General features: G+C 51.9%; 1 protein-coding gene across 1 annotated transcript in view; it reads right to left on the minus strand.

Moving 5' to 3' along the window:
• Positions 1-4,592: 4,592 nt before the first annotated feature.
• Positions 4,593-23,614, minus strand: part of PCNT (pericentrin) — a 130,266-nt gene continuing 111,244 nt past the window's right edge. The window contains exons 39-47 of the mRNA XM_040621647.1: positions 20,148-20,356; positions 19,170-19,272; positions 17,934-18,107; positions 12,000-12,119; positions 10,189-10,421; positions 8,734-8,810; positions 7,778-7,898; positions 5,528-5,655; positions 4,593-5,055 (exon numbers count right to left, since the gene is read on the minus strand). Of these exons, the coding sequence (XP_040477581.1) occupies positions 5,012-5,055; positions 5,528-5,655; positions 7,778-7,898; positions 8,734-8,810; positions 10,189-10,421; positions 12,000-12,119; positions 17,934-18,107; positions 19,170-19,272; positions 20,148-20,356 (1,209 nt within the window). The 3' untranslated portion in view covers positions 4,593-5,011. The remainder of the gene's footprint in view (positions 5,056-5,527; positions 5,656-7,777; positions 7,899-8,733; positions 8,811-10,188; positions 10,422-11,999; positions 12,120-17,933; positions 18,108-19,169; positions 19,273-20,147; positions 20,357-23,614) is intronic.

Raw genomic sequence — 23,614 nt, forward strand, 5'->3', positions numbered from 1 at the left:
GGCAGAGCCCAAACGCCCGCCCGCCCAAGCGACACACAGCCCGCACGGCACGTCGCGCACCGGGCGCTGCCTGCCTACCACGCCGCGAGGAAAGCCGGGTGCAGTGGGACCCTTGTCACCTGAAGGGCTATGCATCTGAGGTGTAATGAAAAAATATGTATCTGGTCTTCGCCGCTGGTTCCTGGCTCCTAAAACCCTTGGAATTTCCCGGTAGGAGCGTCCTCTCGTTGTAAGGAGCCCCCCTTGAGCGCACCGGAGTTTTTCACTGCGTGGACTCACAGTGGGGTCCCTAGAGAGCTTCGGGATGGGGGCTGGGCATCCACTTCGATCATGTGCCAGATAATCACGACTACACCATGAAGCCCCGCTACAGCCCTGAGCAAGGTCTGGGGCCTTCCGGGGCGGGGAACCCCTGCTGAGAGGCAGGTGGCCTGCCCGCAGACGGCACAGCAGCTCCGTGCCCTGCCCCCAACCCTGTCCTGTGCCACGCTTCCACTGGGCCGCTCCTGAGCTGCGTCCTTCATACCAAACATGCAGCGCTTCCCGCATTCTAGTCGTTCCAGCCAATCCCCAAACCTGAGGGGAGAGGTTGTGGAAACACCCGTTTGTGTAGTTGGCCAGGCAGAAGTGTGGGTGGCCCGGGGACCCCGCTTACGGCTAGTGTCTAAGGTGGGGCAGTCTGTGGGACTGAGTTGTGCCGACTCCAGGTAGTGTCAGAACTGAACGGACCCACGGGACACTCAGCTGTGCTGGAGACGCGCTAAAAACGGACAGGACAAGACTCGAGCAGGTCAGGTGTACAAAAGTGAACTGCGTGAAATTTCTCCTGCTCCGTTGTCCCCGTGCCTCTGTCCGCTTCTACGTTGGACACGGATTTGCTTTTCCTGCCAAAGCTCGTTTGTGGACCTCCCAAATTCTTACTCTCCATCACTCTTCTCACAGCAGGCGTGGCACTCCCTGATGTCACTAGTAGCTTCCATCACCCGGAGTAGCTCACCCAGCAGATGGTGGGCAGGCCCGCCTGCCAAGACACTCACGGAGCCGTTCCTCCCGCAGCTGGGACGCGTCAGCCTGGAGGCCTATAGGTGAGACAGGCATGGCCCCTGGTCCTGTCATGCCAGACGACTCCCGAGGAGTTTCTGCTTCCCAATCTAGGACTCTGGGCTCTGCCGTCCCAAGAGAGGACTGCTTCCCCCAGATGACAATGGCCCCTTTGAACAAGCAGCGGAGACTGTCCCCTGGATCAGCAGGGACAGAGTTACTGTACTGGCCGGTGTGACGGACTCCAACCGCCATGAGGCAACTGGGTGACTACCATGCAGGAGGACAGGGAAATCGACCTGCAACCTAGCACATTCACTAGGCACCTCTTGGTACTCAGTACTTTCAAGCTCAACTCTAAGAGGAGAAAACAAGGGAAGTCTTCTAAGACCAAGACTATTAAGGTCTCAAATCTTTCTGGAAGGGAAGCTGAGGTCACCCAACCAGCCGAGGTGCTGGCTGAGGGCCAGGAACCAAGGCCCAGGCGATGGAAGAGGGGATGGATGCCAAGCAGGTAGGGCCTTGCAACTCCATACAGAACAGGGAGGTGGCGGGCTCCCGCCCCCTCCAGCCCCCACTCTGTGTGAGGAGCTGCAGTGCGTCAGCTGCACAAAGTCATGAAGGGCTGACCCCGCCCAAGAGGAGAAGTCGGTTTCCCCCGGAGAGCAAGGCCGTGTGCGCTGTGGAGAGGCTCAGAGCACCCCACAACACACCCCTCAGGTCAGGCAGGCGCGCCACGTCAGGTCTCGGTCAGTAACTGCGGGTGAGGCGTGAGAACCAGAGGGGTGGGGGGTGCTGCCCCAGAGCCTTCACATCGAGTCTCCCCTGCCTGCCCTGCGCAAGGACCGTCCCAGGCTCCCTAATCCAGTCTTGGTGGACAGGAGGGCAAGGAGGGACATTTCTCTCCTTCTGACGGTGCTGCACGTGGCATCCCTGGCAGCTGACGCGTCTCCTGTGTGGCCTGGGTCCTGCTGGAGGAACCCTGTGCCTGGGTCCCTGTGACAACTCCATCGACCTTGCAGCCCCCAGGCCAGCAGCTTCGGGCCGGGCTCCCGCACCGACAGAGCAATCAGATCCTTGCATTAAGTCCCTTTCTTTGGGCACCTGGAGTGGTTGCAGTTTCCCTGCCCAGGCTCAGACTCAGACAGGACCCTGTTACTAGATGGAGGAGTCCTGGCTCAGGCTCCGGTTGGTCATGATGTATCTGTCATCTTTCCTCATGAAAATTTTCACACAGCCACAGGCTCACGATATGAACTAGATTCAACAAAGATTTTGCCATGTTTACTTAATACATATTTAAGTGTATATATGTATTTTTCTGACCATAGAACCATTTCAAAGTATGATGTGGCTCATTTTTAATTTTTAATTTAAAAATTTTTAATTTAAATTCCTTTAACATATAATGTATCATTAGTTTCAGAGGTAGAGGTCAGTGATTCGTCAGTTGCATGTAACACCCAGTGCCCATCACATCCCGTGCCCTCCTTCGTGCCCATCACCCACGTTCCCCTCCCCTCCAGCAACCCTCAGTTTGTTCCCTGGAGGTAAGAGTCTCTCATGGTTTTTCTCCCCCTCTGATGACTTCCCATTCAGTTTTCTCTCCCTTCCCCTGTGATCCTCTATGCTGTTTCTTAAGTTCCACATATGAGTAAAATCATATAATTGTCTTTCTCTGATTGATTTATTTCACTTAGCATAATCCCCTCTAGTTCCATCCACGCCGCTGCAAATGGCAAGATTTCATCCTTTCTGATGACTGAGTAATATTTCATTGTATATAATTATACCACATCTTTATCCATTCAGCTGCGGATGGACATTTGGGCTCTTCCCACAGTTTGGCTGTTGTGGACGTTGCTGCTGTGAACACTGGGGTGCAGGTGCCCCTTCGGATCACTCCATGTGTATCTTTGGGGTAAATACCTAGTAGTGCAATTGCTGGGTCGTAGGGGAGCTCTATTTCCAACTTTTTGAGGACCCTCCCTACTGTTTTCCAGAGTGGCTGCACCAGCTTGCATTCCCACCAGCAGTGCACGAGGGCTCCCCTTTCTCCGCATCCTCACCAACATCTGTTTCCTGACTTGTTAATTTTAGCCATTCTGACTGCTGTGAGGTGGGATCTCAGTGTGGTTTGGATTTGTATTTCCCTGATTTCGCTCCTTATTCTTTTTTTTTTTTTTAAAGATTTTATTTATTTATTCGACAGAGATAGAGACAGCCAGCGAGAGAGGGAACACAAGCAGGGGGAGTGGGAGAGGAAGAAGCAGGCTCATAGCGGAGGAGCCTGATGTGGGGCTCGATCCCACAACGCCGGGATCACGCCCTGAGCCGAAGGCAGACGCTTAACCACTGTGCCACCCAGGTGCCCCTCGCTCCTTATTCTTAATAATTCTGCGTACACAGCCTAAGAAAGCAGCACTCTGTTACCTGTCAGCACACCAGCACACCCAAGATTTACAATTAACAACTCCCTTAAAACCTATTATCCAGCACAGATTCAGGGGTACCCCCAGTGACCCCCAACACTATCTTCACAGCTGCTGTCCCTCAACTTAGGACTAAGCTTCACCATTGCCCTGGGTTCTGTCTCTGAGAGAACAGGCCCCACGTTTGTTTTCCCATCGGTGTGCTCAAGCTGATGAGACTGGGTGAGCCGCTTACACGGTATCTTCTTCCTCACGGTCTCATGCAATTTGTTCCTCCTCCTCCAGGCCAAGAGCGCGGCCACCAGGGACTCTGTGCAGTCCACACAGCACCACGGCCAGACCCGAATGCCGGGCCACCGCTCCAAGCCCCACGTACGGTGCTTTGAGGACCTCAGTGGAGGACCCCTGGGCTGCAGAACGGCGGTTCTCTAACTGGATCGACCCTGCCTACTAATGAGCCAGCACTTTTCCATAAACAAGAATGTTCCCTCACCTGAGGGGATGACCTGTGGTTCCTCCATGGAGGGCAGGGCGATAATGATTAACTCTCGTGGGTACTGAGCTGGTGTGATGGTCACTTCTGCTGGTGGCTCCATATGAGCCATCCCACGTGGGTATTTATTTATTCAGTATTTGGTAACCTACCACAGTTACTCTCCTTCTGGATGCAAAACTGAAGAGACACTGCCTGGGCTCCTGCCCCTGGGGCTGGTGACAATCCCGCCTTAGTGACAGGAAGCCGCGGAGCGCACAGCTCGGCGGAACAGGTGGAGAGGACAGTCCTGTCGGCTGATACACAGAGAATGCACGTGCGCCAGTGTTGTAGGCTACAAGGAAAATCTACCATGGAAAGCAGGCATTTGGAAAAAGGTGTTTTATATTAAAACCTATACCCAGCAGAATAAACGTGACGTTCAAAGGTCTAAAACCACACGCAAATACTAAGAAACCGAGAAAGACCGAGGCAAGTGGCTATCTTTCTGTCTTTACCAGGCAAAGAGGTCTTTGTGTTCCACCGAAAACTTTGACGTACAATTCAACTTAAATTCTAAGTCTGTTTTGGCTTTTTGCTAACGATAAAGCAAATTGGATAAAACTAAAAAAACAACACAAGGGCCGTTCACAAATAAAATAGTGTGATTTTATTCTTTTTGATTTTGATGTGTTTTTGTCTTTAAACCAAGTTCCCATCTGTACACTCTAAGAAAATAAACAATAGGAAGCCAGTCTCTGCTCACTTCCTGGAGGCAAGCAGGGCAGGCGCCTGTCACTCACGAGTGCGCACGTCACCTTATGAAGGTAAGGGGCTGAAACACATGGAAGTCACAGAGAGGATGCTCCATCTGGCTTGGTAGCATTGCACAACGATGAGAACACTCAATGAACGGCACTCGGGCTGGCATCTCAGGCACACGCAGAGACCGGGCACTGACTGTACGCCACGCCACGCCATGCCACGAGCCTTCCTTGGAAAAAGGGAAAAAGTATATCTTTTCCTCAAATAGAATTGTCATAGGTAAGAGCCACAAGGATTTTATTCATTGTTTAATCTTCTGGCGGCAGGATTTCTTTGAAGCGGAATCTAAAAATAAATAAAAATGACATAAAATAAAATCTAAAAAAACAAAAAAGACGTTAGAAGTCTTTGTGTGTCTTTTAAGAAGAATTTCAAAATTTTGAAACAGTGCCACTGAATTAATCTCATTTCTGGTAAAAATGACAATTAAGGTATACAACGGTTTAAAGTATGATGGTAAAGAAACCCCAGACCGTGCTGGCTGGACCATGATCTTTGTGCCGTGTGTGTGTGTGAGGGGAGGGAACTGAGGACCCAGCGAGGGATGAAGCAAGTGGTCCCCACGCTTCCTGCTAAGGACACTGTCCACACGTCCGAGGCACCTTCACTCATGCTAGTCCTTCTGATGCTGCTGATGACGGCTGATTACGAAGACTGAAACTAACACCACGGACTCAGCCGAATGCTACAGGCGTTGCTATGTTATTTTACGTTCCTTGTGTGTATTATTGGAAAAAACGAAGAAGAACTCTGTTACCTGGAGGCGCCCCTCCCAGTCTTTGCTGGATCATTTCTAAATGATGGATATATTCCGTCAGGGAATGCTCAGGGTCTTGAGAGGCTGTCAGGGATCTTTCTGATCTTGCATTTGGGGATGGAGTGGATCTTCAAACAAACAAAGAATGAAAGTCAACGGATGGTGAACGCAGCCAGCACGCGGACAGGCGGTGGGGTACAGGGTGAGCCAGACGGTCATTTCCTTCAGATCCTTTCTCCACCACATAATAAAAAGTAAAGTGTGTGTATTTGTGGGTGCGTGTATGTATATACGTGTGCATGCTATCTCTACGCCCAACTTGAGGCTCAAGCTCATGACCCTGAGATCAAGAGTCACACACTCCACCCACTGAGCCACCCAGGAGCCCCAGAACTAAGGCATTTTTTTAAAAAGTGGTACGAATGCTTAAAAAACCAACTTCTAGGAATGCCTGGGTGGCTCAGTTGGTTAAGCGTCTGCCTTCGACTCAAGTCATGGTCCCGGGGTCCTGGGATCGAGTCCCGCATCGGGCTCCCTGCTCAGGGGGGAGTCTGCTTCTCCCTCTGCTCATACTCTCTCATGCTCACTCACTCTCTCAAATACATAAAATCTTTAAAAACAAAAACCAACTTCTATAAAATGTCTCAGAGTTAAAATGAGAAAAAATTATTGCACATTATTTATTTAAAAAGGTTTATTTATTCAAGAGAGAAAGAGTGCATTCACGCATGAGGGCGGGCACACCAGGGGAGGGGCAGAGGGAGAGGGAGAATCTCCAGCAGACTCCGTACTGAGCATGGAATCCGATGCTGGGCTCAATCTCACGACCCTGAGATCACGACCTGAGCAGAAGTCAAGAGTCAGACATTTAACCGACTGAGCCACCCAGGTGCCCCAACAATGTTACTTAATTCATGAAATCTTCAAGTATAAGTGCGTTACCCCAACTGCCCCCCCCGCAGTGCCCTGAGGGTGACCCAACTACCCACTGACCTTTCCTTGATCACCCCAAACTGCCCTCGTCACTTGGGGCACAACCCGCCCGATCCAGTCTACGCAGCACGCTTCCTCCAGGTCCTCTGCTCCGTGTTCTTCATTTTCTCTTCAGGGTAGGCATGTGCCTGACTCATCCTTGCACCATCCACATAAAAGAGGCCTTGGCTGCTACAGACTCTTCTGAAAACCATCACCACCCAGACACCGGGTGCCCTAGCCACCGGACCAAGAATCTCTGCCTTCCCCAGAGAGCTGGGCCTCCGGGCCCCCAGGGACTCATGTGTAGTCCCTGTCTTGCTTGAGGCCAGGCCAAAGCCAGAACTTCCAAAATACATCTCCCTGAGGAATCCCACACGTCGGCAGGACATCATCAGCGCAGGAGATCAAAAGTCAGCCGCACACTGAGCTGGAGTGCACGTCTGCGCCTGTGCGTACGTACGGCCTCTCCGGTCAGGACCCCAGAGACCGTCGTGCTCAGAAGTGCGGTGTGCACAGAGATGCCACCGCCAACCAGGGCAAGGCATGAAGGCGCACACGCCTGTGCGTCCTCCCATCCAGTCAGTAGCACCTGTGGAGGACAGTGCTGCCACCCTAAGGGCAGAGCACGCTTTGGAAAGCACGCTCGGAGAAACAGAAGACTCTGGACGTGTAGACAAACACCCGCAAAGACACAAACTGACTTCGCTGTGTTACAAATCTTGGAAAAATCATGGTTGAGAGAGCAAAATAAATGACTTGTAACCAGAGCCCCTCATCCGGCGTGTGAGTGGGGTGTTCACATGGTTCACTCTGCAGAAATGAAACCCCAGGCCTGTCTTTCACGATAATACCCGGATCAGAAGCCGCAGCCACAGCCACACCCCCTCCTCCCACCGCGGCCTTGGGCTTGCCAATCTGCACAGCCACGGCTCAGCCCGCTGAACCCTGATCACTGCAATGTTGAAACAAACTTGCATTCTACCATCCAGCCACAAGGTCTCTCGCTGTTTTCGCCGAAAGGGGCTTTTTCCCCCACAAGTAACCTGTGGATTTCAACTGCCAACTGAGTAGTAAGTAGAGAGATGACACCATGTGTGCGAAACACCCAAATCCCATAGAAAAGAGATCAAGTCGGTCAAGCCCACGCGCACGTCTGGGTAGGCGCCCAGCGGCTGGAGACAGCCCCATGCACAGCGGCTTGCCTGCAGGCCCGTCCATGGAGGAAGCGCAGTCTGGCCCGTCCATGGAGGAAGCGCAGTCTGGACGCATACTCACCTTTCCCTCCCGCATGGGGAGGCCTTGGGCACATGGTCCCCGGCGTGGCTGGAGGACGCATCCCGGGTTGGTGGGGATGTGCTGGTTTTGGGTGGAGGCTGCTGCCGTGGCACCAGGAATCCTTCCCCCACAGCCATTGAACAACAAAGGGATTAGGAATAGAGACGAGTGTCTTTTAGTAGGAAGGCCCCTCTACCAAAATTTAAAGTTTATAAACTTTTAAGAGTCTGCATGGCAATTTCAAAACATTTTTTAAATACTCAATTTATAAAGCTTATGTTTTAAAAAGCTCTAGAGAAAACCTGAGTTTTGATCACCTGTATTCTGCCCCTGCAGGTCTGACCTGACCCCAGCATCCACAGGGGCAGCGCCCCCAGGGGAGTGCTCTGTGAACTCGCAGAGCCAGCGGGGTGCTCTCCACCCACCACTCACCCCCCCACGCTTCCCCCTGGCTTTGAGGAGGGGGCTCTGGAGGAGTGAGAAACAGAACCCTGAGACCACCAGGTGTACCTGGTGTGGGAACAAACTCTCCTAAATACCTGAAGGCCCAAGTAACAATTGGTGGCCGGGGAAGCCCAGCTGCTGAGGGTCTGTCTCCCCTCCAGGCACCTGAAGCCCCTGCAGGACCAGGGGCCGCGTCCCGCTGTGAGTGGGGAGTTCTCTGCACACGTTTACACTTGGGGCAGAGCCCCATGGAAGGCCTGCTCTTGGGCGGCCAGCCCAGGCAGTGGAGCTCCCAAAGGAGAGATGTAGCCCTGAAGCGAACCTTTTATTAAGCCTGAGTTATTCACCTGTATCTTTAGCACTTCTACCTTGTTTCAACCGTTAAATGGTCTTCCCTGCGCTTCCCAACATTGCAACCACCTTCCATCAGAAGCCACCTTGCCTCACTGATGGCCCCACTAGCTGAATGTACGGGTTTCCTGTGTGCTTTACTGGGCTCCCACTGGGCCCACCTGGACGGGGCGCTCGGCCTGGCACAATGGCTCCTTTCCGATCTACCTCTTGCCACTTCTTAACCAAGAAACGTAATCTACAAAGAAAACAAAGGACACAAAACATTGGAAACCAGAGCAAAACAGTTGTGAGGAAAGAACTGAAAATCCAGACATGACCGACACCTGGAATCAGACTCGGGTGGGACCCCACTGTCTGCGGTGACCTTGGTGCCCATGCCGCCAGCACCTTTCTGGCCACGGTGCCACCCTGATGCCCACCAGCCCGGGGTCTCACAGACCCCAGTTCTGAAAGTCTGCAATACCTGCTCCCTACCGCCACTAGACGGCTCAGGATAAAAGGAGCAAGACAGAGGCCCTTGTCCTTGGTGTTCTTGGTCAGACAGGGAGTGGGGGTGTCAGGGTGAGGAGCGCCAGAGGTCGGTGCCCAGAGTGCAGTGATGCAGGGCTCCCTGGCCCCTCCTGGGACAGCCCCTCCATGGCTTAGTGGACGCCCTTCAGAGACAGCCTTCCTGCCAGCTGCTCCTTCTAAGCACCGCTGCCTCTCTGACCGTGCATCCTCCTGGAAGACACGTTCTGATTCTCACCAAAACCACAGCTGCTGAAAATGCTCTGCCCCTTGACAGGAAGGCTGAAGGCAGGGCCTGGGCCTGGTCACCTGCCCCACATTGCATCTGGCAGGCTTCCTGGCACAGGGCATTCTCTCCAAACATGAAGGATGGATGGATGGACAGACAGATAGGTGATGGGTGGGCAGTCTGTGGTCAGAACTCAGAGATGAGGGGATGAAGTGCCCTGAGGCTGAGGGCCAAGAGCCGGAGAGCAAGGAGGCCAAGCAGCCTCCCACCTCTGCTGGACCAGACAAACATTTGTGGAAATTCGGCAAATCTTAAAATTATAACATAAAATGGATTTTCATCACTCTTAATTCTGAACGGGTCAAAATTCCCATTCATACAAGTCTCACATACCTGCCCCCAAAACGACACCCTGTGTCAACAACACCTGGGACACTGAGCGGTGCCTGGGACTGGCGGGACCCGCATGCCCTGCCCTCCCCCAGGGAGTGGGCTCGTAGCCAGGATGAGAACACCACACACGGCCACCACCCCGCATGGCTCCCATGCTCTGGTGGACCTGGCCCCTTTCATGGAGCACACATTTCACTAAAATACAGGCAAACGAAATGTGAAGCCATGAAATGCAGTTTCAAACTCCGACAGATGTGCCTGTCATCAGAAGGAATCCGGACACCAGGGCTGTCGAGGGCAAGGCATTGTTTTGTGAGAAAAAGGCACCTTCTAAAACTAAGGTGGGTGACAGTTCTGCACAACATGGTCTCTTGAAGGCAAGTGTCACTCAGAGGAGAGCGTCATGGTAGAGTGAGACAAGCCCAAATACCCAGCATGCCTCCTGCCCACAAAGACGTGGTGGCGGCACGGGCCTCAGCGCTACCTTAATATTGCGATTACCACCCTGACGGCAGTCCGAAACTTCGTAAAAGGGCGAGATGTGGTAATTTTCTTATCTGCTTTGGAAGGAAATACTCCCAAATGAGCGATCATGGAGAGTGTTTCTTGTTCAGAGTCCTGGAATCCACCAATCAATAGTAAAAGATACTTCTTTTGATAAATCAGAGCTTTTCTGAAGCTTTCTGCTCTCAAATAATGCAGGTACAATTTCTCTATCTGAAAGGGGAAAAAAAAAGTCAAACAATCATGAAACAAAGACATCTTGCTGACAGACGTATAGCACGTTTCTACTGTTGTGCTTTATAAAGAACCAGACAGGGGCACCTGGCCGGCTCAGTCAGTGAAGTGTGCAACTCTGGATCTCAGGGTCATGAGTTCGAGCCCCACATGGGGTGTAGAGAGGACTTAAATAAATAAGTATATCTTAGAGGCGCCTGGGTGGCTCAGTCGTTAAGCGTCTGCCTTTGGCTCAGGCCATGATCCCAGGGTTCTGGGATCAAGTCCTGCATCGGGCTCCCTGTTCAGCGGGGAGCCTGCTTCTCCCTCTCCCACTCCCCCTGCTTGTGTTCCCTCCTCACTGGCTGTCTCTATCTCTGTCAAATAAATAAATAAATAAAATCTTAAAAAAAAAAAGTATATCTTAAAAAAAATTAAACTAAAAAGAACCAGACTGTTTCTTCCTTCAGCAAATTGTTACAGAAGTAAGCCCTGCATGACATCTGTCCCCAGGGACAGCCCTGCTGGGCAGAGTTTGACAAAAGGCAGACCAGACATCCTTTCCAAGCCTCAGAGGAGACCCCCTAAAGGCCCCATGAATCTGACCACTAGGTGAGGTGCACAGCCGGGGTGGGACGGGGTCTCGTCGCTAGGCCCTCAGGACATCTCGGGGGTTGTGGGAAACCCCTGAAGCCATACACAGAGGAGTACCCTTATATCCTAATATTCTAACACACATTTTTCTCTCAAGAGAGGGCTCAGAGCTCGTACCCCACGGGCAAACACAATGACCAACGAATCCCCAGTCTGGGTGTTTTCAGGCTGTGGAGACTGTTACCTAATATGATTCCAAGCCTGACACCCTTAACTTGTGAGCATAGACACAAGATATTTGTACAGAATAACAGCAGGTTTCAAATGGAAGCGTATTCACTTTAACTGCTCTTCTCTGTGACGTCTCAATGTCTCCCTACTGCAAACAGACATACTGGGTGGGCACACGTGTTGGCAGCTATGCTCAGGCAAAGAAGAACCCCACCATCACGAGAATGCTTTCATGGCTACAATGAACAAACCAGGGTTTTTAAAAGTACCAACTGTTACACATCTGTCAGGCCCACAGAACACACCCCACCGAGAGCGAACCCTGTGGACTCTGGGTGATGACGACCTGTCACTGCGGGCTCACTCAGGTGAGGGTTGTCAACACTGGGGGACAAGAAATATGTGGGAACTCTCTGCACCTTCCCCTCAATTCCGCTGTGAACCTTGAGCTGCTCCAGAATTACAAAATTCCCCCACCCTTTTTTTAAAGGGAGCGTGAGTGAGCATGCAGGGGGGAGGCAAGGGGAGAGGAAGAGAGAATCCCAAACAAACTCCCTGCTGAGCACACAGCCTAACATGAGGCTCAATTCCAGGACCCTGAGATCACGACACCTGAGCCGAAATCAGGAGTTGGGACACTTAACCGACTGAGCTACCCCGACCTCCCTAGAAACAGAAAGTCTTACACATAGATCAAGGGCACAAGTGGATGACACTGTACACGCCCAGCGTGGCCCTCAGGGCTGGCCTTACTTGCACGCTGCAGGTGTTTCCCTCCTCGCGTGCGACTGCTGCGGGCAGTGCTGGGCCTGGCTGTCGCGCTGAGCTCTGCAAAACCGTCCCATCCTCTTTCCACACAGACTTGTCCGGCCTCTGTAACAAACCACAGATGACATCGTCCACACAGCTGCTCCGACAGAAGATCACCGTGAGAAAAACGGCCGAGGGCAGAGTCAGCACCTCTACCCCAGGGTCGGGGTCATGTTCACACAGCTCGTTTCTTCCTTGGCTGCTCCCCGACGCTCCGGGTAGGAGGCGACTTGGAGCACGTCTCCCAAATCCCACGACATGGGCCATCCTGGGTCCATCTTTGGCATCTTTTCAGATGCCCGAGCTGTTATGTGGTATCGTCAGATGATTAACTCACGGGTGGTTACTGCGTACCAACTACTGAAATATGACTGCACAAAAGGTATGTTTTTATTAAAAACAAACCCCAAATACTTGTGAAAGAACACCGAATTCAAAGCAATACGCCTGTTGGACACAGTCTCTGGTCCTAGAAATGCTAACTCCTAACAGGTCTGAGTCCCCAGTTCTACCGAAGCACCAAGAAATCGCACACCTGGAAACCTCAGCAGGGGCCCCGTGTGGGCACCGCGGACGCTGAGCAGCTGTCATAACCAGGCAGCACACCCAAACATATGCAGCGTGGCCTGGATACCATGGTGTGTGGAGCACGCCCAGAGCTCCAGTGGGGACCCATTTACAGAGGAGGGTCTCACAGTGAGGACGCAAAGTGGCTGCCACACCGGATGACCAGAGGGAGCTCCAGGCACTTGGGCCACATGCACGGTGACCTCCATCCTGCAGTTTGGAACAGGAATCAAAGTCAGCCTGGTCACACCAGCCCCCAGCTCCAGGGCACAGGAGAAGCCTGTGACAGAGGTGACCCTGTGGAAGGGCTCTCATAGAACCCCGATGAGGAAGGAGAAAAAGACTAGATGTTTGTTTTCATGGTCCTAAAACACAGCCTGGTCATTTGTGGAAAGAGACTCTCTAGGAATCAAAGTTATCTTGGACACGAAGGAGAAAATGTTCCAATTCACTCTCGGCCTGTGATTTACTCATTACAAATATTTACTTTTCAGGCGTACCTGGGTGGTTCAGTTGGTTAAGGATCTACCTTCAGCTCAGGTCGTGATCTCATCAGAGTCCTGGGATCCAGCCCCACGTCAGGCTCCCTGCTTAGTGTGGAGTCCGCTTCTCCCCCTCCCTCTGCCTTTCCCCCATTTGTGCTCCCTCTCTCGAATAAATAAAAACTTTAAAAATAATTCAATATTTATTTCCTCCAATGAAAGCAAAAATTAACAAGTTGGACTATATCAAACTAAAAAGCTTTTAAACAGTAAACCATTAACAAAACAAATAATATATCCAATAGGGAATGAGCATCCAAAATACACTAAAAAACTCGTATACAACTCAGTATAAAAACAACCCGATGAGCAGAAAACCTGGATATTTGTCCAAAAAATACATACAAAAGCCCATAGACACCTGAAAAAATGCTCAACACTGCTCGGCATCAGGGAAACGCAGATCCAAACCACGATGGGATCCCACCTCACACCTGTCAGAGCGGCTAAAAACAGGTCAGGACTCGACAGATGTTGGCGAGGATGCGGAGAAAGGGGAGCCTCGTGCACTGTTGGTGGGAACGCAAGCGGGTGCAGCCACTCTGGAAAACAGTATGGAGGTTCCTCAAAAAGTTAAACATAGAGCTACCCCACGACCCAGCACTTGCACTACTAGGTATTTACCCAAAGAAAATTAAAATACAGATTCAAAGGGTCACAAGCACCCTGATGCTCACAGCAGCATTATCCACAACAGCCCAACTATGGAGACAGCCCGCCGTCCATCGACAGATGAACGGATAAAGAAGACGCGGTTCATACACACAATGAAATATTACTCAGCCACTCAAGAAGAATGAAATCTTGCTATTTCTGACAACACAGATGGACCTCAACGGTCTTACACAAAGTGAAAGAAGTCAAAAGTCACAGAAAAATACCAATACCATATCATCTCACTTATATGTGGAATCTAAAAAACCAAACCAAACAAACGAACAAAACAGACTCACAGAAACACAGAACAAATTGGTTGGTGGTCAGAGGGGAGGAGGGCCAGGGGTGGACAAAACAGATGAAGGGGACGAAGAGGTGCAAATGTCCAGTCATTAGGATGAAACCGCGGAGTGAGCAGTGAGGTACACTGTGACAACTCTGTGTGGTGACAGACAGAAGCCAGACTCCCAGCGGCCACGGTTTCGTGACGGATGCGTCAAATCACCGCGTTGTACACCTGAAACTAGTACATATTGTATGTCAATTAATCTTCAGTAAAATAACTTTTTTCCTGATTTCCTTATTAACTTTCATAGAAAGGATAAAAGTGTTCTACTAGTGACTGGGCTTTTAGTCCCATAGGCACAACAGGACGCCTTCGACACGGGACCTCCAAATGCTTCTGACAGGTCCCAGAGAAGCAGACAGGGCTGCGAATGGTGCTAATGGCAGCTTTCATCAAGATTAAAACATGGAGCCGTTATAACTTCTCACACCAGGGGACTCAAGTCCTGGGTCTGCTTAGTGGTTGGACCCTACTTCCCAAGTACAGAGGTACCTTACCCACCAACAGAGCTTCAAAGCAGACAAGCAAAGCTGGATGGAGCTTGAGAACAGACAAATTCACTATTGTACTTAGAGATGTCAACATCCCCCTCGCGGTGACTAAGGACAAGGAGGAAGCAGCTCGGTAAGGCTCCAGGAGATCTGAATGACCTTCATGAGGCCTCCACCAACACCAGAAACATGAAGTCCATCACTAAAAACCTTCCCCCAAAAGACCCAGACTAGGCCCACGTGGTTTCACTGGTGAATTTAAATTAATATTTAAGGAAGAAATAAATGCCAGCTCTAGGAAATCTCTTCCAGAAATTAAGAAGAGGAGGGAACGTGTCCCAACTTATGAGGCCAAAACTAGACAATACAAAAACAAAAACAAAAAAACCCTCCAGATTAACATCCCTCATGAACCCAGAAGCAAAAATGCTCAACAAAATACAAACTGAATCCAACAATACATAAAAATAGTTAAGACACCATGACTGCCCGGGGCTTTCCCCGGCACCACAACACAGAGTCCACATCCAAAAATCAACGTAATACACCCTGTTAGCTAAGTAACCAAGAAAAAAATGCATCATCTTATCAACAGGTGTAGAAAAATCGTAACAAATTTAAACATTCATTCACGATAAAGCCTTTGCAAACTAAGACTCCGAAGGGAACTTCCTCAGCCCCAGGGCCTTCGCATGAGCACCTGACAGATGGAAGCTCTGCCCCTAGGACTGGGAACCCCGCCAGCCTGTGCGAGAGGCAAGAAAAGAAAATCAAAGGTATTCACATTGGAAAGAAAATAAACCGCTATTCACGGATGATATAATTGTCTCCGTAGAAAATCCTACAGAAGGGCTCATCGGGTTGAAAAATGAGGTTAGCAAGGGAAACAGCACAAGGTGAACCTGTGAGCATGGGCCGTGTTTCCATACACGAGCCACGAACAAATGGAAAACAAAAAGCTCGAAAAGTACTTTTTACAACAGCTCCCTGAAAAATGAAATATTAAGGTATCAATCTAACATGTTTTCAGAATCTGACTGCTGATTGCTACAACGTATTTAAGAGATCGAAACACATGAAAGGACACGCAAGTTCGCAGATGGGAAGATTCAATGAAGCTAAATTCACAGTTACAGTTGCGTAGCCAAGATGTCAATCCTTGCCTAAAACCTTTACGATAGCCTCACTGAAATGTAATTCACATATCATAAAATTTATCCTCTGAAAATGTACAATTCAATGGGTTTTTAATAAATCCACAGAATGCAATGATCACCACTCTGTAATTCATGTTTTCATCATCCCCAGCCCCCCCCCACACCCCCAGCCCCAGGCAACCATTACTTTGTTTTCTGCCTCAATGGTTCTGTGGCTCTGGACAAGCCACGTAAATAGGACCCTACAGCGAGGTGACACAGGCTCATCCACACTGAAGCCCTTAGCAATCTTTTAGTCCTTTTACTGCCAAATAATCCCATTTATGGATATACCACATTTTACTTACTTGTCCATTAATTAATGGACATTTGGGATATTTCCACTTTCAGGCAACAATGAATAATGGTGACAGGAAAGTCTAGGCACAAGTTTTTATGTGGAACTGCTGGTAAGAATGGCCAGACCATTTTTCCAAACCAGCCGGGCCCTGTACCTCCCGGTTCCTCCCACATCCCAACCAACCAACCAGCAAGGTTCTAAAATTTATGTTCAAAAACAAAACAACTAGAATAGAATAGCCAAATAATTTGAAAACAGAAAAAAAATATTGGAGCATTCCCACTACCTGATGCTACCTGGTCAGCAGAACAGAAGAGAGAATCCAGACATACACGCACGTTTGTGGAATGACTTCTGACATCGGTACAAAGAAAAAAAAAAGAATCTTTCAACGTGTGCCGTGATAACTGGGTATCAACATGCATACAAACACCCTTGACCTAACTCTCAGACCGAAAACAAAATTGACTCAATATGGATCATAGACCTGAATGTAAAAAGTACAACTACAAAACTCCTAACGGGATCCACACCAAAAAAGTCGACTTTATTAAAATTTATAAAGTTTGTTCTGCAAAGGCTACCATCTTGCCAGAGAGGGTGGCACCGACTGGGAGGAGAGAGCGTACACCCCAATCTGACCATGCAGCCGTGTCCACAACACACAAACAACTCAGAACGCAACAACATCAGAAAACAGTGCAATTTTAAAAGCGAGCAAGGGCTTTAAAGGACACTTCACTGAAGAACATACAGATACCACTCGGCACCTGGCACCACGCTGGTGGAAAACGCACCACCAGCACCCAGAGTGCAGACACAGCAACAGGACTCCCATGTTTTGTTGAAGTTCGGAAGAGGAGTGGTGTAGCCGCTGGACACACGGCGGGCTCCACACTCACGTCTTGGGGACCCCCCCCACTCCCGGTATTCAGCCCAGAGCAACTGCTTCCAGGACCGCTGTCATCATCCCACACGAGACAACCCAGATACTCTGTTGAGGCACATCTGTGCCCGGAACGCTGCTCGGCAATACGAGCCCAGGATGGATCTTAGGTGCTTTAGGAAAGAAGTGAGGAGCCTCCAGGAGGACACACCATGTGCTCCCGCCTCTGTGACAGCCGGAAGCGGTGCACTGTGGCGAACAGCCAGGCCGTGCCTGCCGGCGGCCAGAGAACAGCAAGTGCCACTGCTGCGGGTTCTGCTAACACCAGCGGTTATGGGGATCACGAGTCGACCCATGCGTGAAACCTCAAATGACATCCTGCCAACAAGGAGGTTTTTACTGCACGTAAATTAAAAAATCACTTAAAAATTTTTCATTGTAAAAAGAGCAAATCAAATCACAAACACAACCTAAATAGAAAAGAAATTAAGCATTCCAGGAAAAAAGTCTATCAAACTACATAATTAGGTAAAAGTCAGATTTCCTATCACAAACAGGTAAGGAACATTATCTCACAGCAAGAAGCACGTGCGTCCGCGTGTGTGCCCGTGTCTGTGAAGAACACAGACACGGGGCTGGAGCGCTAAGCTACTGTGGCGCCCCAGGGTGGCTCAGAGCGCACAGTCCAGAAGGAGCCCCGTTTGTGCCGCCCCGCGTCCCGCAGGGAAGCGCGGACTACGCTCCACACGCCGCGAACCGCACGGAAGCGCGGACTACACTCCGCACGCCGGTCCTGCACAGAAGCGCGGACTACACTCCACACGCCGCGAACCGCAAGGAAACGTGGACTACACTCTGCACGCCGGGTCCCCCATGGAAGCGCCTACGTACACTCCGCATGCCGCGCTTCAACAGGTGCTGCTTCAGGGACTTCTCCAGCTGCGACACCGCCCGGCACAGCTCCGCCTTCTCCTGGGTGACTGTGCGCAGAGCTTTTGTCAGGGAGTCATTGTCTTTCAGGAGGACGTCCACCAGCTGGGTCTGTAGCTCTGCTGTCACTTTTTTCTTGAAAGGAGAAAACAAAAATAAATGTATACAAATTTGTTTGTTAAAAGGCATACACGTGCAGGACCTGATGGCTCAGTCGGTGGTGACATGTCTGCCTTTGGCTCAGGGCATGACCCCAGGGTCCTGGGATCCAGTCCCGCGTTGAGCTCCCTGCTCAGCGGGAGCCTGCTTCTGCCTCTGCGTCTGCCTGCTGCTCCCCCTGCTTGTGCTCTCTCTCGCAAATAAATAAAATCTTTGTTAAAAAAAAAAAAAGGTACATTTGTTATTGTGTTTTTTACTGTTGGTTACTTTACATGTTTGGGGTTCAGTGGGAGCTTGTGGGGCTGGGCAGAGTGTCTATCTATGGGACAGAGAATAAGTCATCAACTCACATTTCTTTCCATTCCTCCATGAACGAGACTGCACTAGCAAAGCCAGTGTGCAACAGAACACATTCTGATGGCTCACGGCTCTGTGAGCAGCACACACAGGGAACAGGGAACACCGTGTGTTCATCCCTGAGGGGCCCAACACACAAGTCCCTTAAAACAAGTTCATTATCTCTATAATCAGAGTATTACTCAACCGACAGCTGGCTCCAGACACTGACAGAGGCACTACCTCCTAGGACAGCACGCCCCACATGGACCCGTCATGCTCCGCAGGCACTCGGTTCGCTCTCGTGCTGCCTACACACATGCTGCTTTCACAATAAACAGCAGGATTTCACCACTGCCAAGGAACATCTACCAGGAACCTGTGTCAGCAACCAGGACTTCTAAACACCTTCAGGCGCAGCTGACAGGGAGGTCAGAATTTTCCAGAAGGCCCTCGGGACTTCACTTCTGGCTCAGACTCTCAACTCAGGTGTACACGGAGCAGGCTGGGTCAGCAGGGGCCTGGGGGCACCTGCCCTGAGCACCACAGCCCAGCGCCCACTAGAGGGCACAACCGGAGTACTTGGCAAGGTCACACGGCTTTCCCAGGCCCCTGCTTGTTCTCGCCCACGGTGGGCAGTCAGAGAGTAGAGGTGGCAGGGAGGGGTAAAAAAGGAACCATGCAGGGGGCCCCACCCCTCACCTGGGAAGAGCTGGGCGTGCTCAGCTCAGACTTGAGCTCCTCTAACGTGCGCAGTAAGGAAGACACTGCTTTCTCATTCGATGATGTCCAATCGCTTATTGTCCTGTAAAGATAAACAGACACTGAAAAGGCTTATGCAGACCCCAACTGACAGTTACTCACGGCCACTGGGAACTCCGTGGAAGAAACAACAAATGGGGTCCAACACAGCTCCCAGGAGGACGTGCTTATGACTGCTTCCTTGAGCCATGCTACCCACAAAAGGCAGGGGCTCAGAGCTGCCCTACCGACAGTACCAGCCAGGACGTGACGCAGCGCTTGCACGGACAGTCTGTGAGGCCCAGAAACATCTGGCCACTGACCGCAGACTACGGAGACTCCCTGAGCACTGCCTTCTGCCGGGGTCTGTGTCGGGTGTAAGCACTGTCCAGAAGGAAGGTCCACTCAGAGATCACGCTGCTCTACAAACTAACCCAATTGCAGACGGGAGAACTGTATTTGCGGAGTGTCTGTGCAGACAGGAGAGGGCAAGTATGAATGTTTTTGTTCGCAGAAACACTCCTATCGGTCCCGCAACCACAGAGGCGCACCCCGGTTGTGTGAGCAGCGGTCCTGAGGGCTGTGGGCAAGGCGGACACCATGCGGACATGTTGCACCACCCAACCTTAGCAGGCCCAGGCAGCGCGGGCCTGGCATCTGGCCCAGAACTTCTGGGTGGTGAGTAACTGCAAAGTGGCATGAGGAAAACAGATTCAAAAGAAACTTGGATTTTTCTCTCCTATTAGAATGCAAAAAAATACAATTCTGTCAACGTCTTTCAGGAGAGTGCTGCCCACAGATTCATCAAACACACGGGAGAGACGGAGTCTGCTGCATTAAAATGGGGACCTGAAATCAAGGCCATGCCCCAAACGTCCACATGTGCCCTAACACACGAGGCTCAGATCGCAGGGGAGCAGCCGGTCCTGAGGGGCTCACCTGTCCACCGTCTGGCTGACGAAACTGGTCAGGAGCCCAGCCGCACACAGCAGCTGCTGCCGGACCTTCTCCAGGCTGTGCCGTTCCTCCAGCAGCCGCTCCGCCTCTGGGGACTGGCGAGCCGCCTCCTTCGCCTCCAGGGCCTGGACCGTCCGCTGAAGCTGCCGGATCTTGTGCTCATCTCGCTGGCGCTGCAGCTCCAACTCTCGCTGTTGTCAACGGCAAAACAACAGCAAAGTCCTTCACATGCCTGTTTTGAAAGCAGGAGCCTGAAGCCCAGCCATCACCACGGGCGGCCCCTGTCCGGCATGGGGTCCTGGGGCAGGGGCTGTGCAGAGTCGGAGAGGCAGAGCTAAGCTCCGCAGCATCAGTGGTGAAGGCCTGATCTTTATTTCTGAGAACGATCAGGCTTTCACCAGCGTGAGCAGGGGAGGCTGGACACCGAAACAGGAGTCTCCACAGGCCCACGTTCTGGCTTCCACCCTCGGCGCACGCGTGCATACACACACCAACACACGGACACAGACAAGCACAGGAGAACGTGCACATGCACGAAGTGGAAACGGCCTCACATGCGAAATGCCCTTCACCACGGGGGTGCTGGGCGTATGCTGGGCTCCTGGAGAAATCGGTGGAACGGCAACCAGCTCCCTGCCCAACGTGGGGATCTGCGTCCCCACCAGGGAGACAGAGTGGATCACCCAGTGGAAACCTCTCTGGGCAGCCATAAATGCAAGAGGGCCACCTGGACGAGCTTGCACAGGCGAGGAGGCCTCAGGAAGGGCAGGCAGAGGCGCCATGTCGGGGAGAATCTGGGATACCCAGAACCCAGCCTCCCGCCCCATGGCCCCACACAGCACAGACCACGGGTCCTTCCTGGCGTCATCTCGACCAACGCTCCAGTCTTGGGAGGGTGCGGGGATCATTACTTAGCTATTCTCCAGTTAGGAAAGCAAGGTACCAAGGGACCTACAGGTTTATTTTGTTTAGAAAAGACGAAATTGACCCTGAAACAACTATCTTGGGAGGACACTGTGCTCAGAAAAAGATTCCATAATCCAAAACAAATTAACCATCTATAGCGACCACAACACCAGAAGGGCTGCATTGCGTAAACTCCATTCCAGGGTGCTCACGAGGAACAATTTATTAACTTGGAAAACATTTCCTTTACGTGTTTTAAGCTATCACATTACACTTTTTATTTAATTTTTTTAAATCAAGGTTAAAGCACTTGGCTGAAAACTTTAGAGATGGTTTGGGGGAAGTCCTTAAGAAGCACATGAAGGCTAGAGACACTCTTCCCAGGGAGAAGAGGCAAACAGGCGCGCGCGCACACACACACACACCCCCCCCAGGGAGAAGAGGCAAACAGGCGCACACGCACACACACACACACACACACACACACCCAGGGAGAAGAGGCAAACAGGCGCGCACGCACACACACACACACCCAGGGAGAAGAGGCAAACAGGCACACACGCACACACACACACACACCCAGGGAGAAGAGGCAAACAGGCACACACGTGCACACACACACACACACCCAGGGAGAAGAGGCAAACAGGCACACACGTGCACACACACACACACACCCAGGGAGAAGAGGCAAACAGGCACACACGTGCACACACACACACACACCCAGGGAGAAGAGGCAAACAGGCACACACGTGCACACACACACACACACCCAGGGAGAAGAGGCAAACAGGCACGCACACACCCCCCCCCAGGGAGAAGAGGCAAACAGGCGCACACGCACACACACACGCGCACACACACCCAGGGAGAAGAGGCAAACAGGCACACACGTGCACACACACACACACACCCAGGGAGAAGAGGCAAACAGGCACACACGTGCACACACACACACACACCCAGGGAGAAGAGGCAAACAGGCGCACACGCACACACACGCACACACACACCCAGGGAGAAGAGGCAAACAGGCGCACACGCACACACACGCACACACACACCCAGGGAGAAGAGGCAAACAGGCGCACACGCACACACACGCACACACACACCCAGGGAGAAGAGGCAAACAGGCGCACACACACACACACGCACACACACACCCAGGGAGAAGAGGCAAACAGGCGCACACGCGCGTGCACACACACACACACACACACACCCAGGGAGAAGAGGCAAACAGGCGCACACGCACACACATGCACACACACACCCAGGGAGAAGAGGCAAACAGGTGCACACGCACACACACGCACATACACACCCAGGGAGAAGAGGCAAACAGGCGCACACGCACACACATGCACACACACACCCAGGGAGAAGAGGCAAACAGGCGCACACGCACACACATGCACACACACACCCAGGGAGAAGAGGCAAACAGGCGCACACGCACACACATGCACACACACACCCAGGGAGAAGAGGCAAACAGGCGCACACGCACACACATGCACACACACACCCAGGGAGAAGAGGCAAACAGGCGCACACGCACACACACGCACACACACACCCAGGGAGAAGAGGCAAACAGGCGCACACACACACACACGCACACACACACCCAGGGAGAAGAGGCAAACAGGCGCACACACACACACACGCACACACACACCCAGGGAGAAGAGGCAAACAGGCGCACACACACACACACGCACACACACACCCAGGGAGAAGAGGCAAACAGGCGCACACACACACACACGCACACACACACCCAGGGAGAAGAGGCAAACAGGCGCACACACACACACACGCACACACACACCCAGGGAGAAGAGGCAAACAGGCGCACACACACACACACGCACACACACACCCAGGGAGAAGAGGCAAACAGGCGCACACACACACACACGCACACACACACCCAGGGAGAAGAGGCAAACAGGCGCACACACACACACACACACACACACACCCAGGGAGAAGAGGCAAACAGGCGCACACACACACACACGCACACACACACCCAGGGAGAAGAGGCAAACAGGCGCGTGCACACACACACACACACACACACCCAGGGAGAAGAGGCAAACAGGCGCACACACACACACACACACACCCAGGGAGAAGAGGCAAACAGGCGCACACGCACACACACACGTGCACAAAACCTGAACACACTCAGGGGTTCTGTGTCAGCAAGGCCCACTCTGGGCTGTGACTCCCCTCCTTCACAAAACAGTACAGGGTGCTTCCAGGCCACGCACCACCCGCTCCCCGCAACACGTCCAAACTACCCCACCTCCCCGAGCGGGCGCGCAGTACATGACCATGACTGCAAAGCCTGTGTACCGCAGCATAACACATGCATTGAAAACATCAGGAAAGGAGCCAGACAGGAGAGGCCACGCACCACCTGATTCCTTTACAGGAAATGTCCAGAACAGGTCAATCCAGACAGGAAGAAGACTTGCGGTCGCCAGGGCAGAGCGCTAACGGTATGGGTTCTAGGTGGGGCGATG

This window comes from Ursus maritimus, unplaced genomic scaffold (genome assembly GCF_017311325.1).
Source record: "Ursus maritimus isolate PB19 unplaced genomic scaffold, ASM1731132v1 scaffold_4, whole genome shotgun sequence".
NCBI lineage: Eukaryota > Metazoa > Chordata > Mammalia > Carnivora > Ursidae > Ursus > Ursus maritimus.